At 43.4% G+C, this 18,292-nt stretch overlaps 1 protein-coding gene across 5 annotated transcripts in view; it reads left to right on the top strand.

The window, feature by feature from the left end:
* The window catches only part of RNF152 (ring finger protein 152), a 64,008-nt gene extending 57,618 nt beyond the window's left edge, over positions 1-6,390 (top strand). For all 5 annotated transcript variants that reach the window (XM_060774702.2, XM_060774704.2, XM_060774700.2 and 2 more), the window contains exon 3: positions 4,443-6,390. In XM_060774702.2, the coding sequence (XP_060630685.2) occupies positions 4,617-5,228 (612 nt within the window). In that variant the 5' untranslated portion in view covers positions 4,443-4,616 and the 3' untranslated portion in view covers positions 5,229-6,390. The remainder of the gene's footprint in view (positions 1-4,442) is intronic.
* Positions 6,391-18,292: the final 11,902 nt, after the last annotated feature.

Below are 18,292 nucleotides of genomic sequence, written 5' to 3' on the forward strand. Positions count from 1 at the left end.
ACAAGTGATAGAGAGATACCATGGGGTCTTCTGGGACCCCTTCCGTGGATACCAAAAATTGTGGATGCCCAAGTCCCATTCTATATAATGACATAGTAAAATGGTGGACTTTATATAAAATGGCAAAATCAAGGTTTGCTTTTTTAATTTTCCTTTTGGTAATATTTACCAAGCCATAAATGGTGTAGAATCAATTGGTGCAAAATCTGTGGATATGGAAGGTCAACTTTCGTGTAAGGTAATATGATATGGTGGCTAGATGACCCTTTTCAGACATTAAAACAGGGAGAATAAATTCATGATCACAAGAGATATTAGATCAGAGTCCCTCACTTTGCTGCCAATTTCTGTACATTCTTCCTGATTGATGCACACAATATAGAAGCAGCAAATTGTTTATTTATTTGTAATATTTATATTCCGCCCTTCTCACCCCAAAGAGGACTCAGGGTGGATCACAGAACACACATAAGGCAAACATTCAATGTCATTTTATACTGTCAGGACAGACACAGCACACAGATAGAGGTATATAGGCTTTTCTCATCTTCGGTGTCTTGGAGGTTGTGCTCGATTCCAGCCATGAGGGGGTATCCTCCATGCTGAAGAACCTTGTTCATAGACTTCCTCTTTTTGATAAAATCACCAGCATTTTTCTGTTATTTTCTTATGGTGCCATTAAAATACCTCCCTACTTTAAGCATTACTTATTTTCTATTCACAGCTGTTTTCGATTGCTAGGTGGGCACTGTTGGTGTGATCTAGGCCCACAATTGTGTAGGCTCTGTGAGTGTGACTTCCTGAAGATATTTTCCTGTTTCAGGCAAATATTAGATCATATCTTTTTTTTAATTACAAAGTCCAACTTGCCTACTGGCTGTTAGGAATTGTGGGACTTGCAGTCCAAAACACCTGGAGGGCCGAAGTTTGCCCGTGCCTGAACTAGACAGTCTAATTTCAACATTGGCAATAGAATTAAAGTCTTCCACAGTACACAGGAAAAGCATGTGGCCCACACAGCTCTGTCCTCTAAGACAGGGGGAAGAGCTCAGGTGGAATAGCCATCTACCATACGAAGCATTATTGCTTTTTTAGTGAGTCATGTCTTTTAATGATACATCCAAAATGTAATAGTCTTAGTTTAGTCATCTTGGCTTCTAGGAAGAGTTCAAGCTTGATTTGTTCTAAGGCCCATCCATCTTTTTAGTTGCTCATGATACGTTCTCTAGCACCACATTTCAGATAATTCGATTTTCTTCCTATCAGCCTTTTTTTACTATCCAGCTTTCACAACTATACATTGAAACTGGAAATACAACAGCATGGACTATCCTAGCTTTTCTATTCAGTTATATTCATCAGGATCTTCTCTTACTATTGCATTATAAGAGACAATTGATAGAAACTCATGGTACCTGGTCTGTGCATCATGCTGTTTATAATCTTCAGCCTAAAGATTTAAGGTTGTATTTCATTGTGATATCCAATAATGAAAAAATTCAGAATTTTTTAATCTTCTTGCTGAGAGCATATGGGATTTTGTGTGTTCTAAATGGTTTAAATTCTCTTGCACACACAAACAAATCTTGGTGGAAAAACACTGTTTTTTGTTTTTTTGCTGTTTTACATAAGTTGATAATTTTTCAGTTATGTGTCATAATGAGTCAGGATATCCTTTCTCACTGAGGACAAGAAGACTTACAAATACTCATTATACTTCTGTTAATTCCTGGTGGAATTGAAATAGTCCACTGGCTATTTCAATTCCACCAGGAATTAACAGAGATTTTATCAATGTCTTCGGTCATTGCACTATAATAATAATAATAATAATAATCATCATCATCATCATCCTCATCATCTTTATTTATACTCCACCACTATCTCCCCAAAGGGATTTGGGGTGGCTCATAGAAGCACTCCCAAGTGCCACATATAGACAATAATACGTAAGTACAAATGCAATGACATAAGTACAGTCAACAGCGCAAACATCCTAGGGGTGGGTTTAGAGCTGATGAGACTTATTTTAATAGAAAATCTATGAGAAAAAGCTGCCTCACCCCTGAGATGCTTACTTTGGTCAATTGTATTGTTGTAACTTGATGGAAGTGGAAGAGCGTATGATGAGAAATAATTGCTTACCCTTTCCCTGAGTGGAAATTAAAACAGCAGTACAAGTATACATCAGTGTTTTTTTTTAAAAAAACCTTTTTACAAAGACATTTTAAGCTTGTCCATACACTCTTTTCAGCAGAATGAAAATTGGGAAGATGGTGAAGGAGATGTTTCACAAAAGAAAGTGCTGATTAGCCTATTCAAGCAGAAAGCTCTAGCACAGTGTTTTTCAGCCTGGGGGCTGGAACTCCTAGAGGGGTTCACAAGGGGGTGTCAGAGGGGTTGCCAAAGACAATCAGAAAACACAGTATTTTCTGTTGCTCATGGAGTTTCTGTGTGGGAAGTTTGGCCCAATTCTATCATTGGTGGGATTCAAGGAGCTCTTGGATTGTAGGTGAGCTATAAATCCCAGCAACTACAACTCCCAAATGTCAAGGTCTATTCCCCGCAACCCCACCAGTCTTCACATTTGGATATATTGAGTAACTGTGCCAAATTTGGTCCATATACATCATTGTTTTAGTCCACAGTGCTCTCTGGATGTAGGTAAACTCCAAAACTCAAGGTCAGTGCCCACGAAACCCTTCCAATATTTTCTGTTGGTCATGGGAGGTCTGTGTGCCAAGTTTGGTGGAGTTCAGAATGTTATTTGATTGTAGGTGAACTATAAATCCCAGCAACAACTCCCAAATGACAAAATCAATCCCCTCAACCCCACCCCATTTCACATTTGTGCCAAATTTGGTCCAGTGAATGAAAATATATCCTGCATATCAGATATTTACATTACGATTCATAACAGTAGCAAAATGACAGTTATGAAGTAGCAGCAAAAATAATTTGATGGTTGGGGGTCACCACAACATGAGGAACTGTATTAAGGGGTCGCAGCATTGAGAAGGCTGAGAACCAATGCTCTTGCACAGGGGTCCTCAAACTAAGTCCCAGAGGTGGGATATGGTCCTCCAAGGTCATTTACCTTGACCCTCGCTCAGGGTCAACCTAAGTCTGAAACAACTTGAAAGCACACAACAACAACAATCCTATCTAATCAGCCAAAGGCAGGCCCACACTTCCCATTGAAATACTAAAAAGTTTATATTTGTTTATATACTAAAAAGTTTATATTTGTTTTTATAAGTTTATATAAAAGTTTATATTTATCTTCATTTTAATTTTTGTATTGTTTTAAGTGTTTTTTGCACTACAAATAAGATATGTGCAGTGTGCATAGGAATTCATTCATGTTTTTTTCAAATTATAAATTGGCTCTCTAACAGTTAGAGGGACTGTGACCTGGCCCTCTGTTTAAAAAGTTCGAGGACCCCTGCTTTAGCATGTAGAAAAAATCCAAACCACAGATCTACATATTTTCTCCACTTCCCACAACAAATGTTGGGGGACCAGTACGCCATTGTGTAAGTATTACTTTTGTGAAGAGTGGCACACCACAAACAAGGGATTATTGTATAGATTAATCATTACAGTCTATACAGGATGTTTTTTAAACTGTCTAACCTGTTAATCACAATGCCAGATATTCAGAGGTATACTGACTTTCCTAAGGGGTCCATTGAATGTGCAGTAGAGAGTGATTGGAAGAGTGCTGGAAGTGGCATTTTGTAATCTGCAGACAGAGAATTTTTTAAACCCACCCCCTTTTCCCTTGAAATGTGGCTTGTACTAATCTCCACTTCATTCAAATGATTTATGAAATTTTTAAGGTCTGCATGAAAATCACCCCTCACCTCTAATTTTTATATGCAAATTGTCTTTCATGTGTTAAGTAAACATATGCAGGGTCAGCCTGTAAGCCTGGAAAGCTTTTTTGAAATATCTTTATATAATCAGCTACAGTCAACCAAGATTGTATGTCTTTTTAATGATGCTGATCAGGCCTGTAGCCAGGATTTCGATTCGGGGGGGGGGGGGGGTGAGTTTGGTTTGGGGGGGGGGCTGAGTCTGAGTGAAAGAGGGTCTACCCTAGCCAACCTTTTGTATTGTTACCCCAATACCACCATGCATATGGGATATATTGAGTATGGTGATCAGATCATGATATGAATAAACATAACAGTTTAAATAATGCACCAGTAAGGCCTTTTCGCGAACCACCATGAGAATTGGGGGGGGGGGGGGGCTGAAGCCCCTCAAGCCCCCCTCCCCCCCCCCCCCCCCCGGCTACATGCCTGATGCTGATGCTCTTAGTCTGGTACTTCATATGCTTAGAGAAAATACTTCTTATTCCTACCCCCTGAAATATTGAGAAGCTTCCTCAACAACTATATCTTCATAGCTGTTCATTTTAATTTTATTTCTTTCAGGTGCTGACGGAGTCCCAGTCAGATGCTTCCTTACGGAATTCTTATCTTCTTTTCGTTATTGGAAGAACACAAAGTAGTCACTGTGGGAGCACAAGAACCACTTTGGGTGCTGGATTTTAGACTGGACCACTGGACGGCGTGACTTACCTGGCTCTTCCTAACGTCCGGACAAAAATGGAGACTCTGTCCCAGGATATTCTGCTGGAATGTCAGATTTGTTTCAATTACTACAGCCCTCGGCGGAGGCCCAAGTTACTGGACTGCAAGCATACCTGCTGTTCAGTTTGCCTTCAGCAGATGAGGACCAGCCAGAAGGACCTGCGGTGTCCGTGGTGCCGAGGGATCACTAAACTGCCGCCTGGCTTTTCCGTCTCCCAGCTGCCGGATGACCCAGAGGTCATTGCTGTGATTGCAATACCCCACACATCAGAGCACACTCCAGTCTTCATCAAACTTCCTAGCAATGGGTGTTACATGCTGCCCTTGCCCATCTCCAAGGAGAGGTCCCTCTTGCCAGGAGACATTGGCTGTCGCCTTCTCCCTGGCAGCCAGCAAAAGTCTCTCACTGTGGTGACAATCCCAACCGAGCAGCAGCCATTGCAAGCTGGGGTCCCGCAGGAGGCTGGAGACGAGGAGCAAGACAGGAGGGGCATAGTGAAAAGCTCCACCTGGTCAGGGGTTTGCACTGTCATTCTGGTGGCTTGCGTCCTGGTCTTCCTCCTGGGAATTGTCCTCCACAACATGTCCTGCATCTCCAAGCGCTTCACTGTGATCTCCTGCGGCTGAAAGGAGACGGCCATGGCGAAACCTCCTAGGGATTTGGGCAGGTGGATATGGTGGTGACAGTATGCCATGAGACGAAGCGCTGTCGCACGGACTGTTCTCGAGTACTGAGTCACTGACATCGGGCAAGCTGATTGATAGTCCAGAGTCTGCTGTAAAAAATAAAAAAATAAAAAGTAGGGCCTTGAGACCTGTTGGTAGAGTATGGGCACATCCAATGCTTATTTGCTGGTAACAGTATCAAGGAAGACTGCATGCATCACCATAATCACTTAACAAATGAGCTGTAATTTGTAATGATTTCATCCTGTTATGAGATTCAAAGATGTCTATTTAGCTGGTTCTACTGTAAAAGTATAGGACACAATCTCTCCCCCTTCTCTCTGTCTCTCTCTTTCTTAACAGAGTAGTAGATTTACAAATCGAAATGCTGTATGTTCAAGTAGATTTCAACATTTTGGATTAAGAAAGTCGAGCTACCCAGTACTTTTCCAGACGTAGCAAAAGCATAACTCTCTATTTTTAAACAGCAAAGGGGAAGATGTGAAAAGTAGTCATTTAGTCAATAAGGCTTTTTTGTATCTTTTAAATTGCACATAAATGGTTTTAAAAAAAATCTGTGCCATAGTTATAGAAAGGAAACATTTCTTTTTCTAAAGCTTTGGAAGTATTTTGGATGTAATATATGTGTGTTTATGCTCATCCTGTTTTCTTCTGTAGTTTAAGTGATTTTTTTAAAAAGACGTGAAATGAGACTGGTGCATAGAAGCAATAAAGGGAACTAGGAAGGATATCTAGAAGTTCAGCTAAAATGTTTGTTCCTTCTGCAAAACTCTACTTGACAATGTAACTCCTGGGCATGCTATTTCAAGCGCACATAGTGGATGTATTAGGTTTCTCAAGCACCTGTCCTTCAGGAGCTAGTAGGAATAGCATAATACAAGATGCCAGCTGATCTTTCTACAAGTGTGGCACAGTGAATGACTGTTGAAGACTTTGATTCAGGTTGTCTATCATTTGAATGCAAGCTGAAACTACATTCCTGAAGGAAGCATAACTAAAGTGCAGTTTCTATAGATACTTGTTCATTATTGCGACTGTGGAGTGCAAACTGAGGTTGTGCTTATGATGCAGAATGTATAAATAAACCAGATATGTGGCACTGCCTACTGTCAAGTGTGGAAAATTTACAATCATACAACTGAAAAAATAGTAATAAATAAATAAAGAAATAGGCAAACCAGTTAGTAACCTGGGTCAGGAAAAGTAATAATCCCTTAAAGGACAAGCTGTTTTCCTCATCTTTATTCCAAGTGGACTGCAAAGGTGAACTCTTGTTTTGCAAATCACAAATGATGGTGCTCATTTTAAGGAAAGCATATTGGGGATGTACACAAGGTAGAGGGATTGAAGTGATTGGCTCCTTGACCACGTTCATACTATTCATCCTGGGTTTTTTTTTTTTTTTGGCGATACAGGCGACTTGAGAAGTCGCTTCTGGTGTGAGACAATTGGTGGTCTGCAAGGACGTTGCCCAGGGGACACCAGGATGTTTTGATGATTTACCATCCATGCGGGAGACTTCTCTCATGTCCCCACGTGGGGAGCTGGAGCTAACAGAGGGAGCTCATTCACGCTCTCCCCAGATTTGAACCTCTGACCTGTCCTGCCGGCACAAAGGTTTAACTCATTGCACCACTGAGGGCTCCTTCATCTTGTTGAGAAAGAAGTATGAAGTTTCCTTTAACAGCAGTAAAAAATATCCAAGATGTTTGTTTCACGTTTTTCAAAATGGGTAATCTTCTACCATTGAGCTCATTTTATCAGGAGACAATATCTGTTTGCAAGAGATTATGAACTTTGTCCAGGCCTTGAGACAAACATCTGGACTTGTAAACAGAGAATTTAAGTTATTTCTCTAGACTGAGGTTCAGTGCAGGTCTTTTTATGATCACGCACTAACAGAAAGTCATGCACTCATCCTCAGGCCTAGACTTTGACTACAAGGTGGTGGACTTTTAGCATATTTCTCCATTCCCACCCCACCCCCGTCATAATGGTGCTGGCAGCTATTTAGCCCCCAGTGGTGCAGTGGGTTAAATCCCTGTGCTGGCTGGACTGAAGACCGACAGGTCGCAGGTTCGAATCTGGGGAGAGTACGGATGAACTCCCTCTATCAGCTCCAGCTCCTCAGGTGGGGACATGACAGAAGCCTCCCACGAGGATGGTAAAACATCAAAATATCCAGGCATCCCCTGGGCAACGTCCTTGCAGACGGCCAGTTCTCTCACACCAGAAACGACTTGCAGTTTCTCAAGTCGCTGTTGACATACACACAAAAAAAGCTCTTTAGCCTTCCATGTTTTATAATGGTAAAATCAATTGACATTACCTTGCTTCTTCATGAGATGTTCATTTTATGACCCAATTTTATGATGTTGGACTACAACTCCAGCATCCCTCACCATTGGCTGTTCTGGCAAGGACTGCTGGGTTCTCACCTAACAATATCTGAAGGGTCTCACTTTGCTCACCTCTGCTTTGTACCTATTGCATGTGGGAGATTTTTCCAGTGATGCATCCATCTTACGTTATTTTGAGGATCAAGTAGAATCAAAATCAAGTAAGATACTCAGTATCATCTACTGCCGTCCTTATTGGACAATCTCACCTAAGATTTTAGGTGAGGAATTGGCACGTTCAAACGTCCTCCAATTCAGTAAACTTCCTTCTTGTACTCTTCCTGCTCCCTTCCTCCATATCTGGGTGATATCCTACAGCTGTATTTTGATCCCTTCATCCGTATCCTTTTGTTATCCTCCACCCTGGGTTCAGTTGTCTTCACTGTTTCATAGAATCATAGAGTTGGAAGAGACTTCGTGGGTCATCCAGTCCAACCCCATTCTGCCAAGAAGCAGGAAAACACATTCAAAGCACTCCCAACAGATGGCCATCCAGCCCCTGTTAAAAAGCCTCCAAAGTAGGAGACTCCACCACACTCCGGGGCAGAGAGTTCCACTGCTGAACAACTCACACAGGAAGTTCTTCCTAATGTTCAGATGGAATCTCCTGTCGTTTGATGCCATTATTCCACATCCTAGTCTCCAGGGCAGCAGAAAACAAGCTTGCTTCCTCCTCCCTTTGACTTCCCCTCACATATTTATAGATGGCCATCATATCTTCTCTCAGACTTCTCATCTGCAGGCTAAACATGTCCAGTAGGCCTGTCGGTTTTAGTTCGTTAATTCGTTATTTCGTAATTAAATCGTTATTTTTACCATTTCCGACGCGATATCAAAACACTTTTTTAAACCCGGAAGGGTTTAAAAATATCGAAACAGCAGCCCCATATATTTTACGAGCTTCAGCTCGTGTCGTTAATGGGATGGAGGCTGCTGTGCTGACTGAGTGCTGCTGCTGGTGCCTGGGAGCCAATCCGGCGCTCCCAAGCACCCCAGCAGTGCACCGTGGCAGAAGCCGATTGGATGGCGCGCGCGCGCTCACAAGCGGCCTCCGCGCGCCATCCGGCTCCGGCTTCTGCGCCCCCCTCCTCCTCCTCCTCCTCCTCCCAGCTGTGTTGCAGGAAGTGCTAGGAGGAGGAGGAGGAGGAGGAGGAGGAGGGGGGCGCAGAAGCCGGAGGCGATTGGATGGCGCGTGCGCGCTCACAAGCGGCCTCCGCGCGCCATCCGGCTCCGGCTTCTGCGCCCCCCTCCTCCTCCTCCTCCTCCCAGCTGTGTTGCAGGAAGTGCTAGGAGGAGGAGGAGGAGGAGGAGGGGGGCGCAGAAGCCGGAGCCGATTGGATGGCGCGCGCGCGCTCACAAGCAGCCTCCGCGCGCCATCCGGCTCCGGCTTCTGCGCCCCCCTCCTCCTCCTCCTCCTCCTCCCAGCTGTGTTGCAGGAAGTGCTAGGAGGAGGAGGAGGAGGAGGAGGAGGGGGGCGCAGAAGCCGGAGCCGATTGGATGGCGCGCGCGCGCGCTCACCCGAGGAGGAGGAGGAGAAGGGCGCAGGAGCCAGAGCCGGATGGCGCGCGGAGGCCGCTTGTGTGAGTTTTCAGGGCTGTATGTATGACCCAGAAGCATTCTCTCCTGACATTTTGCCCACATCTATGGCAGGCATCATCCTCAGAGGTCTGTTGGAAACTAGGCAAATGGAGAGTTATATCATCTAATATTATCTATGGAATGTCCAGGGTGGGAGAAATGAAAGCCATTCAATGCTAATCATTGATCAAGGTGACCATTACTGCAACATTCACACTTAGGCCTGTTTGATCAAGAAAAAATTTGTTTCTAAAATGTTTTGTAAATATTTACGAAATTTCGTAAATAACAAAACATTTTTTTGGAAAGTTTTGTAAATATTTTAAATATCGAAACAAAAAAACACCCCAATTACGAATCGAATTTAGAAACAAATTTTTTCTTGATCAAACAGGCCTAATGTCCAGCTCTTTAAGCCACTCCTTACAGGGCTTGTTCTCCAGACCCTTGATCATTTTTGTTGCCCTCCTCTGGACACATTCCATCTTGTCAACATCTCCCTACAATTGCAGTGCCCAGAACTGGACACAGTTTCAGGTTAGAAGTTCACTGTGCATGGAGCAGTACCATATGTTTTAGTCTCTCTCTCTGATGTCCCATTGTTTTCTGTTAGGGAAATGGGTAGCGGTTTAAACCTACCGCTGTTTAATGTTGTCCTGTAATGAAGCCTTTAGGATACCCCCCCCCCCCCCCGCACAAATGGGCAGTTTATTCCCGGTCTTAAATGAACATGCTGAAGCAAGTCAAGTTGTTTGTTTATATAAGCAGTGATCCTGAGTTCAACAAGTCTCATTCTTCATTCCTCGGTATTTTTTTAAGAACAGCTCCTTCTCAATCTAATATTTGTCTTTAAAAAAGATTAAGGCATGCTGTTGACTTCTTTCCTCTAAAGCATTTTGCAGAAACTGAAGTCCCTGGAAATTTGGTTTGCTGAATAAAGTGCCAGTAATGGCTATTTATTTCCTTTGATAGAAATTATTGTGTAAATAAGTTCTTAGTACCATGTAGTGGATAGCCTATAACTGGAAAACTCCTTGTTTTGAGATCATTCAGACTAATTTGTTGTAGAATATGTAAACACAAGTTGATTTTTTTTCCGTATTAGGAACAGCTTGAGAAAACTGCAAGTCGCTGCTGGTGTGAGAGAATTGGCCGTCTGAAGGATATTATCCAGGGGATGCCCAGATGTTTTATCATTCTGTAGGAGGCTTCTCTCATGTCCCTGCATGAGAAGCTGGAGCTGACAGATGGGAGCTCACCCTGCTCCCCAAATTTGATGAAGTGCTGACCTTTTGGTCTGCAGTCCTGCTGACACAAAGGTTTAACCCATTGCACCACCATAAGTTGATTCATTGTGTACATTCTTTGAAATGCACAGTGCTTTACAACTAGACTTTATACACCTTTTTCTTCTCTTCCACAAGCCACTTTTTATTGCTGAAATATTGGGTTTGACATCAGATATACAACATTACATTTTATAATTGAAACCAGCAGGCTGTCCATTACCTATCATCATGTATAAAGGTGGAATGTCAAGAAAATGTGATGTTTATGAGCTATGTACGTGAGAGCTTTCCCCTACAGGCCAACATAATTCTCAAAAGCATGCACGCTTAAGCTGATTTTTACTGGGGTTTTACACGTAGGCTTGTTGCTCATTGCCAGAGGAATTGAAATAGTGAGATGCTCTTAATTCCTAATGCATCTGACATAGAATTAGATTTCTTACTAGGCTTTGATGTTGAAAACCCATTTCCATATACATGAGCACATTTTTTAAAAAGCTAAAAACTTGAGTGGCCAGAGTTTCCAAAACACTTTGTAAGACAAGTCCTTGGATGGAATTTGGAATAAGAGAATGTATACATGATGAAGATTTGCTACTGAAGACTTCCCACACTAGAGAAACTTAAACAAATTGTAATATGAAAGGAGCAATTTGCTTTTTGGCAATGGTCTGTAGCAGTGGTTCCCAACATTTTATTGACCAGGGACCACTTGACCAGGGACCATTCTCCAACATTAGTACCAAAAGGGTTGCAAATCAGTTTTTGGTCAACTTTAGATTATGTTTGGTTATTTGGGATGCTTATTCAGAAAATTGCATTGGCTATACCAATGCAATTGGTCTAGCCAATGCAATTTTCTGAATAAGCATCCCAAATGCAATTGACTAGAAACAATATCATACGAAAGCTGACTGGCACAACCTGGGAATCACAACCAGACACAGTGAAGACATCTGCCCTTGCGTTGTGCTACTCTGCTGCTGAGTATGCATGCCCCCAGTGTGGAACACATCTCACCACACTAAAACAGTGGATGTGGCTCTTAATGAGACATGCCGCATTATTACGGGGTGTCTGCGCCCTACACCACTGGAGAAATTACACTGCTTAGCCGGTATTGCACCACCTGACATCCACCAGGAAGTAGCAGCCAATAGTGAAAGGACCAAGGCAGAGACATCCCCAGCTCATCCCCTGTTTGGGTATCAGCCAGCACATCAATGACTTAAATGTAGAAATAGTTTTCTAAGATCTACAGAGACACTCGCTGGAACACCTCAGCAAGCGAGAGTCCAAAAGTGGCAGGCTCAAACCCAGGACCTCAACCAATGGCTGATACCAAATGAGAGACTCCCCCCTGGGCACACAGAAGACTGGGCAACTTGGAAGGCGCTGAACAGACTGTGCTCTGGCACCACAAGATGCAGAGCCAACCTTCAGAAATGGGGCTATAAAGTGGAATCCTCGACATGCGAGTGTGGAGAGGAGCAAACCACTGACCACCTGCTGCAATGCAACCTGAGCCCCGCCACATGCACAACGGAGGACCTCCTTGCAGCAACACCAGAAGCACTCCAAGTGGCCAGATACTGGTCAAAGGACATTTAATCAACTACCAAACTCACAAATTTTGTCTTTTGTCTGTCTGTTCGCTTTGTTTTGTTAGAAATGTAATATAATTTGACTGGTTGTCCTGACACGACAAATAAATAAATTGGCTAGACCACATCAGCTCAAGTTTCTGATACAGAACATATACTATCCAGTAGTGGCTATTTGCTTGCACACAGAAAATGATATTTAATAATCTAGAGCTGGTGTGGTTTATCCAATGCAATTTTCTGTATCAGCATCACAAATTATCCCAGGAACAGGCCTAAAAATGAAGACTCCAAGGCGCCTCCGCTTCCAGGCACCACAGTGTGGGAGGGAGGAGGAAGAGAAGCAGCAGTCAGGAGGCTTTTCATGGGTAGTCATCATCTCCCCTCCCAACATCCCCGTTGCCTCAGCACTATAAGAGGGTTTCGCAAGACCAGTTGCTCTCGTTGCAACAGTGTAGTAATGGTGATGCCGTGGACCACTTTTTAGTTGTATTGTCGAAGGCTTTTTAGTTCTTGGGGACCATTGCTGGTCCACGGACTACAGATTGGGGACCACTGGTCTGTAGCCTGCCTCTGCATACTTGATATTGCTCTCATTTACAAGTTAGTGCCATGGTTTCTTTTTCACAGCTTGGAAAAGTTGCGTGTTGCACCACAACTCCATTCTGGCTCAAAATAATAACTTTTCAACGTTACGCTTTTTTTTTAACGTGAATATGATATATGAAACTCTCCCCTTTGGCACAGGAAATAAGGAAAAGCATTTCCACTTCCATTTCAAACTAAGACCAGTTTCTTAAACTAGAGTAATCATGTTCAAACTATATTCTGAGAACACATAGAATCTGCAACATTGGTTTGAACCTGTCTTATTCTCCCTAGTCGTATTAATATATATATTGTTTGGAAATATATGTATCACAAAGAAACTGGAGAGTGGCTGTGTCCCTCTATTGAATGAGCCCGTGTTGTACATCTAGGGTTTTTTTTGTGTTTAAACATGTGAAATTGGTTTCTGTAGCAAAATTGCTTCAGGGCTAAGAAGAGATGCCACCTGTGAATTTCATGTTTGCTTTTCTGAGGTCCATGGAGTGAGCTGGAAATGCAAATGTAAATCAATAAATGCAAGTTTTCTGCTTACTGCCTTCTGCATAATCCCCACTTTAAAAGGGTTACAATTCAATTGGTCCCAGAATGCCAGAGACAATGGGTATCAATCTGTGTTTCCGCTAGCTTCTGTTTTTGACCTTTTTCAGATTTTGCTTGTCAGGATATTTCATTGGCAGCCCAGTTGAATCAATAATTCTTACTTAGTAGTGAATAAATCCTTTTGAAATATACTAGGAAGGAATATAGTGTCCTTAAAGAAAAGGTTTGATTCATGCCAATGATACGTGTTTGTCCTCTCTACACACAGAAACTGGCAAATAGTTTTCACAATCACTTTAAGGCAAAAATCCCAGCAGATTAGAATTCTCATAAATTTCAGATATAACTTTAATTCTTTTAGCTGGGAGTAAAAGCACCATGAACACTAAGGCGTGACCATCTTGGCTTCTAGGTGTTGTAGTTCATAGGAGACTCTGGTGGCGCAATGGGTTAGACCAGTGGTTCTCAACCTGGGGTCCCCAGATGTTTTTGGCCTCCAACTCCCAGAAATCCTAACAGTTGGCAAACTGGCTAGGATTTCTGGGAGTTGTAGGCCAAAAACATCTGGGGACCCCAGGTTGAGAACCATTGAGTTAAACCCTTGTGCCGGCAGGACTGAAGACCGACAGGTTGCAGGTTTGAATTCAGAGAGAGCGCAGATGAGCTCCCTCTGTCAGCTCCAGCTCCCCATGTGGGGACATGAGAGAGAAGTCTCCCACAAGGATGGTAAAACATCTGGGCGTCCCCTGTGCAATGTCCTTGCAGACGGCCAATTCTCTCACCCCAGAAGCAACTTGCAGTTTTTCAAGTCATTCCTGACACGAAAACAAACAGCTCATAAATGTAACTTTTCAACCAGCTCCATACATTTGATGACTCTAGCTTGGCACTGAATAAATTCCAGGGTTGTATCCTGCCAAAGCAGCTACTCTATAGCATATATCTTGCAGTACCAAAAGGATATATACTTGTTGCACCGACACTTTCAGCTACTTGTTTTATTACAGTCTCTGATAATGTCCCACCCTGAACTTTCTCTTAGAAATTCAATTCTTACCGGACTTTGTGAAGAATGATGAAAGAATGATGAAAAACCCTAAGAAAAGTGTGTTCTTTTAATTTTTATAAGTGACTTTGATATCGAGCTCTTTTTGGGGGTTCTCCCTGCGAGGGGAGTCCCTAAGGACCGCGAATGGGGTCCTGACCTTGGCGAGCGGCCAGCGGATGCCAATTCAAAAAGACGCACAAACGTTGAAAATCAATCTCGCCAGAGGCTGAAGGGGAAATCTGCGACCGAGGCGTTTATTTAGCGATTCAGCTGAAAAGGATGCATTAAAGGGATGAATCCACAATAAGCATGCAGTATAGTGAATTCCAGGCATATTTATACAGAAGAAACAAAGAAACCCCGGTTTGAATCTCCCGCCCGCCTCCTGTCAGTTCCCTCTGTCCTGATTGGCCGGCTCCAGAACAGCTGGGAGGAGGCTTGGCCGCTGGTCCCGCCTTCCCTCCAATCGCCGGCCGCTGTCGCCTCCAGGGGGCCAATCAGAGCCCTCGGAGCGCCTCCGGAGATCGTCCAATCAGCGGCCAGGAGGCGGGACGTATCTTGACAGCGCAGAGGGGCGGATTTGCCTGGAGGTGTCCGCCAGCTGATTGAACACCCTTTGTTCTTCGCACGGCAGGGAGGCGGAAGGGGAGACAAGGGATTTCCTGGGTTCCGATAAAAGATGTGTATAGGAAAATAAGGGTGGCTATGGGTGGTGTCTGGATCTCAACCCTGTGGCGAAGGGAGTCCTTTGTCACAGGGGAGCGTACACAAAACACCATGATTGATTTAATCAGTCTGTTTTTCCGGGCCTTTTGGCTGACAGATTTCTGGCTTTTGTTCGTCTGACTCTGAAAACAAAGCCATAGATCTGCCAGTATTTGTCCATGCAATGTAAATATGAATGGAGTCTCTTCCAAGGAAATTGGATTTCCTTAACTGTAATCCCAGGTCACATACTCTTTTATAGGGTAAAGTTCAAGAGGGGAAAGGCAAAGAAAAAGGGGTTGAGGGTACATCTCATTTCATTTCATTACATATCATATACTTCATGCACATATTCTTTATAGATTCTTATAACTCATAGATTTCATATAAAAGATCCCCGTCCCATCCCCATATAGTTTATTAGAAAAACACAGCAATTTGATAAGGGCAACCAGCAGAGTTCTTGAGGTTTGATCCTTGCAACAAGAGCATGCACACACAGGCGGGGAGCTCCTTCTCCCCAAGCGGCTTGGTTTTGAGTTCATGGGGGAAGCCCGTGATGCCAGGGCACCAAGTCAATCAGAAAGGGCAGAAAAGGTCCGCAAAAGAATCTGCAAATAGTGGAGAGTGGGGCAATGTCCTTTGGGGAACTGCATTTCCCTGATCAGGGGCCAGGGTCCAGTGCATAAGCCAGAGAATTCACAGAGAGGAAACAGGAACCCAGTTATGTCCCATCTGGGCCAGGAAGCAGCAGAATCCATTGTCCGGCCCTTGGTGAACTACAAATACTTGGGGGGGGGGGGAAAGATGCTCTGCATCAACTTGCTAAACCTGGCCACACTTCGCTGTGGTTCAGTCTGATATGAAACAAATGAGACAGTAAATAAAAGTATTGCTGTGAACATAGATTCACCTGGAAAACACATCTTTCAATTCAATACCCTGCCTTACATGGATTGACTACATTTTTGGTTTGTCCGTTTGCATAAACATAAAGATCTGACTGTTTCCTGACTGGAGCATGCGATGTATAAGTGCTTGTGAGAGAAGCAATAGCTATCTAAATAGAAACCACACACTTGCAAAGATTACCCCTGTATTTTATTGATAGTCATAGCAAACACATGCCATATTGGAAATTAAAGTTGGTAGTTCTCGAATGCCATGTCGGTCGGAATGAGTGGTATGCCAATAGCAACCAATGACAGCTCTGCTTTAATTTCTTATACTGCTGAGGTGGCTCCTCCTGGGACTGATGATGGTGCACAAAGGTTAAAACAAGATGAAGCATTATAATTCCTATCTCACATAAACTTTATACATTTCCCTCCTGATTTGATTGGATTAAGAAAGTGCATTACTGAGGAGTAGCTACTCCTGGAAAATGGGAATAGCGGCTAATCTCTGATTTCAATATATTATAGTTGGAAAAAATAACTTACGGGCAGAAGATCTCAGGCCAGAGTCACATAGAAAATGATTTCTCCTTACTATTATGACATAGCTACATGTCTTTTCTACCACTACTATGTTTTATCTTCCAGTGTCCAGAACCAGGAAAGGGTGCTGGATTTCAATACTTACACACATCTAATTCTAATACTGTAACTTACTTACTTAGGTGATCCCTCGTAGTCCAAGGATGATGGTCCTCCAAGTTTGGTGTCCTGGGGGTGGGTTCGTAGGTGGCTGTGGAGCCCTATTCTTGACCTGCATCTTCTCCCACAGTGAGGGCATTAGTTTCCAGGTGGGAGGCGGTCTTGGTCGGGGTTGGCTTGACGCGCCTTCCTCTTGGCACATTTTTTTCTTTACCCTCCATTCGTGCCTCTTATAGTTCTGCAGCACTGCTGGTCACAGCTGACCTCCAGCTGGAGTGCTCAAGGGCCAGGGCTTCCCAGTTCTCAGTGTCTATGCCAGAGTTTTTAAGGTTGGCTTTGAATCTCTTTTCCTGTCCACCAACATTCTGTTTTCTGTTCTTGAGTTCGTAGTAGAGCAACTGCTTTGGGAGATGGTGGTCAGGCATCCAGACAACGTGGCCGGTCCAGTGGAGTTGATGGCGGAGGACCATTGCTTCCATGCAAGAGGGATGGGCAACCTCGGAGCCTAGAGCTGAATCTGGCCCTCCTGGAACTTCTTGTTAGCCATGTCCCATAGTATCCTTGTTTGATAATTTTTAGCTTTTGTATGTTCCCTATCCTCATTCTGAGAAGTTGAGATGGCTCTTCTAAGGTTGAAATGCTGACAGAATGCTGATATTCATAGAATCATAGAGTTGGAAGAGATCATACAGCTCATCTAGTCCAACCCCCTGCCAAGGAGGAAAGCTACAATTAAAGCACCCGACAGATGGCCATCCAGTCTCTGTTTCAAGGCCTCCAAAGAAGAAGCCCCCACTACACTTGGAAACAGAGAGTACCGCGGTTAGGAAGTTCTTCCTAATGTTCAAGTGGCATCTCCTTTCCAGTGATTTGAACCCATTACTCCATCGAATCTTAGTCTCCAGGGCAGCAGAAAACAAGCCTGTTCCGTCTTCCTTTTCACATCCTTCCAAATGTGTAAATATGGCAATCATGTCTCCTCTCAACCCTCTCTTCTGCAGGCTAAACACATGAAGCCCTGGGTTGGCATGAGCAGCTGAATGTCAGCCTGCTCACTGTTTACCTAAGCAGTTCAAAAACAGCTTTAGCTGTAATTAGAGAAATTCGATACCGCTAAAAGCGGGGGAGGTGTTTTACAACGCTATAAAGAAAGAAGACCAAAAAATGCTGGGCGACCAAAAGGAAGGAGGAAGTCCTGATGGCTCTTCGTCATAGAGGATAGAGCAACAGCAACCCCTGTGGCTGGACTCGATCCCAACCTTTCATGGCATCGAAACAATACACCTCCTTTCTGTTCTGTCTGTCTGTGTACTGCCTATACAAAAGCGGCATTGAATGTTTTTCATGTATATGTATTGTGATCTGCCCTGATTCCCCTTCGGTGTGAGAAGGGTGGAATATAAATAAAGTGTTATTATTAAGCAACTCCTCATAGGGCATTTTTCAAGACCCTTGATCATTTTAGACTCTCCTCTGGACACATTCCAACTTGCCCAGTTTATTTTTTCCATTCTTACTCCTTTCTACTACATCTGTGTAATTGAATTTGTTTCTCATCCTAACAGAGGTTATCCATCCTTGTTTGAATGGCAAAGGCTAGGAAATCAGGAACTACTTGTCACTAGGGATTCAAC

This window comes from Anolis sagrei, chromosome 4 (assembly GCF_037176765.1).
Source record: "Anolis sagrei isolate rAnoSag1 chromosome 4, rAnoSag1.mat, whole genome shotgun sequence".
Lineage (NCBI taxonomy): Eukaryota > Metazoa > Chordata > Lepidosauria > Squamata > Dactyloidae > Anolis > Anolis sagrei.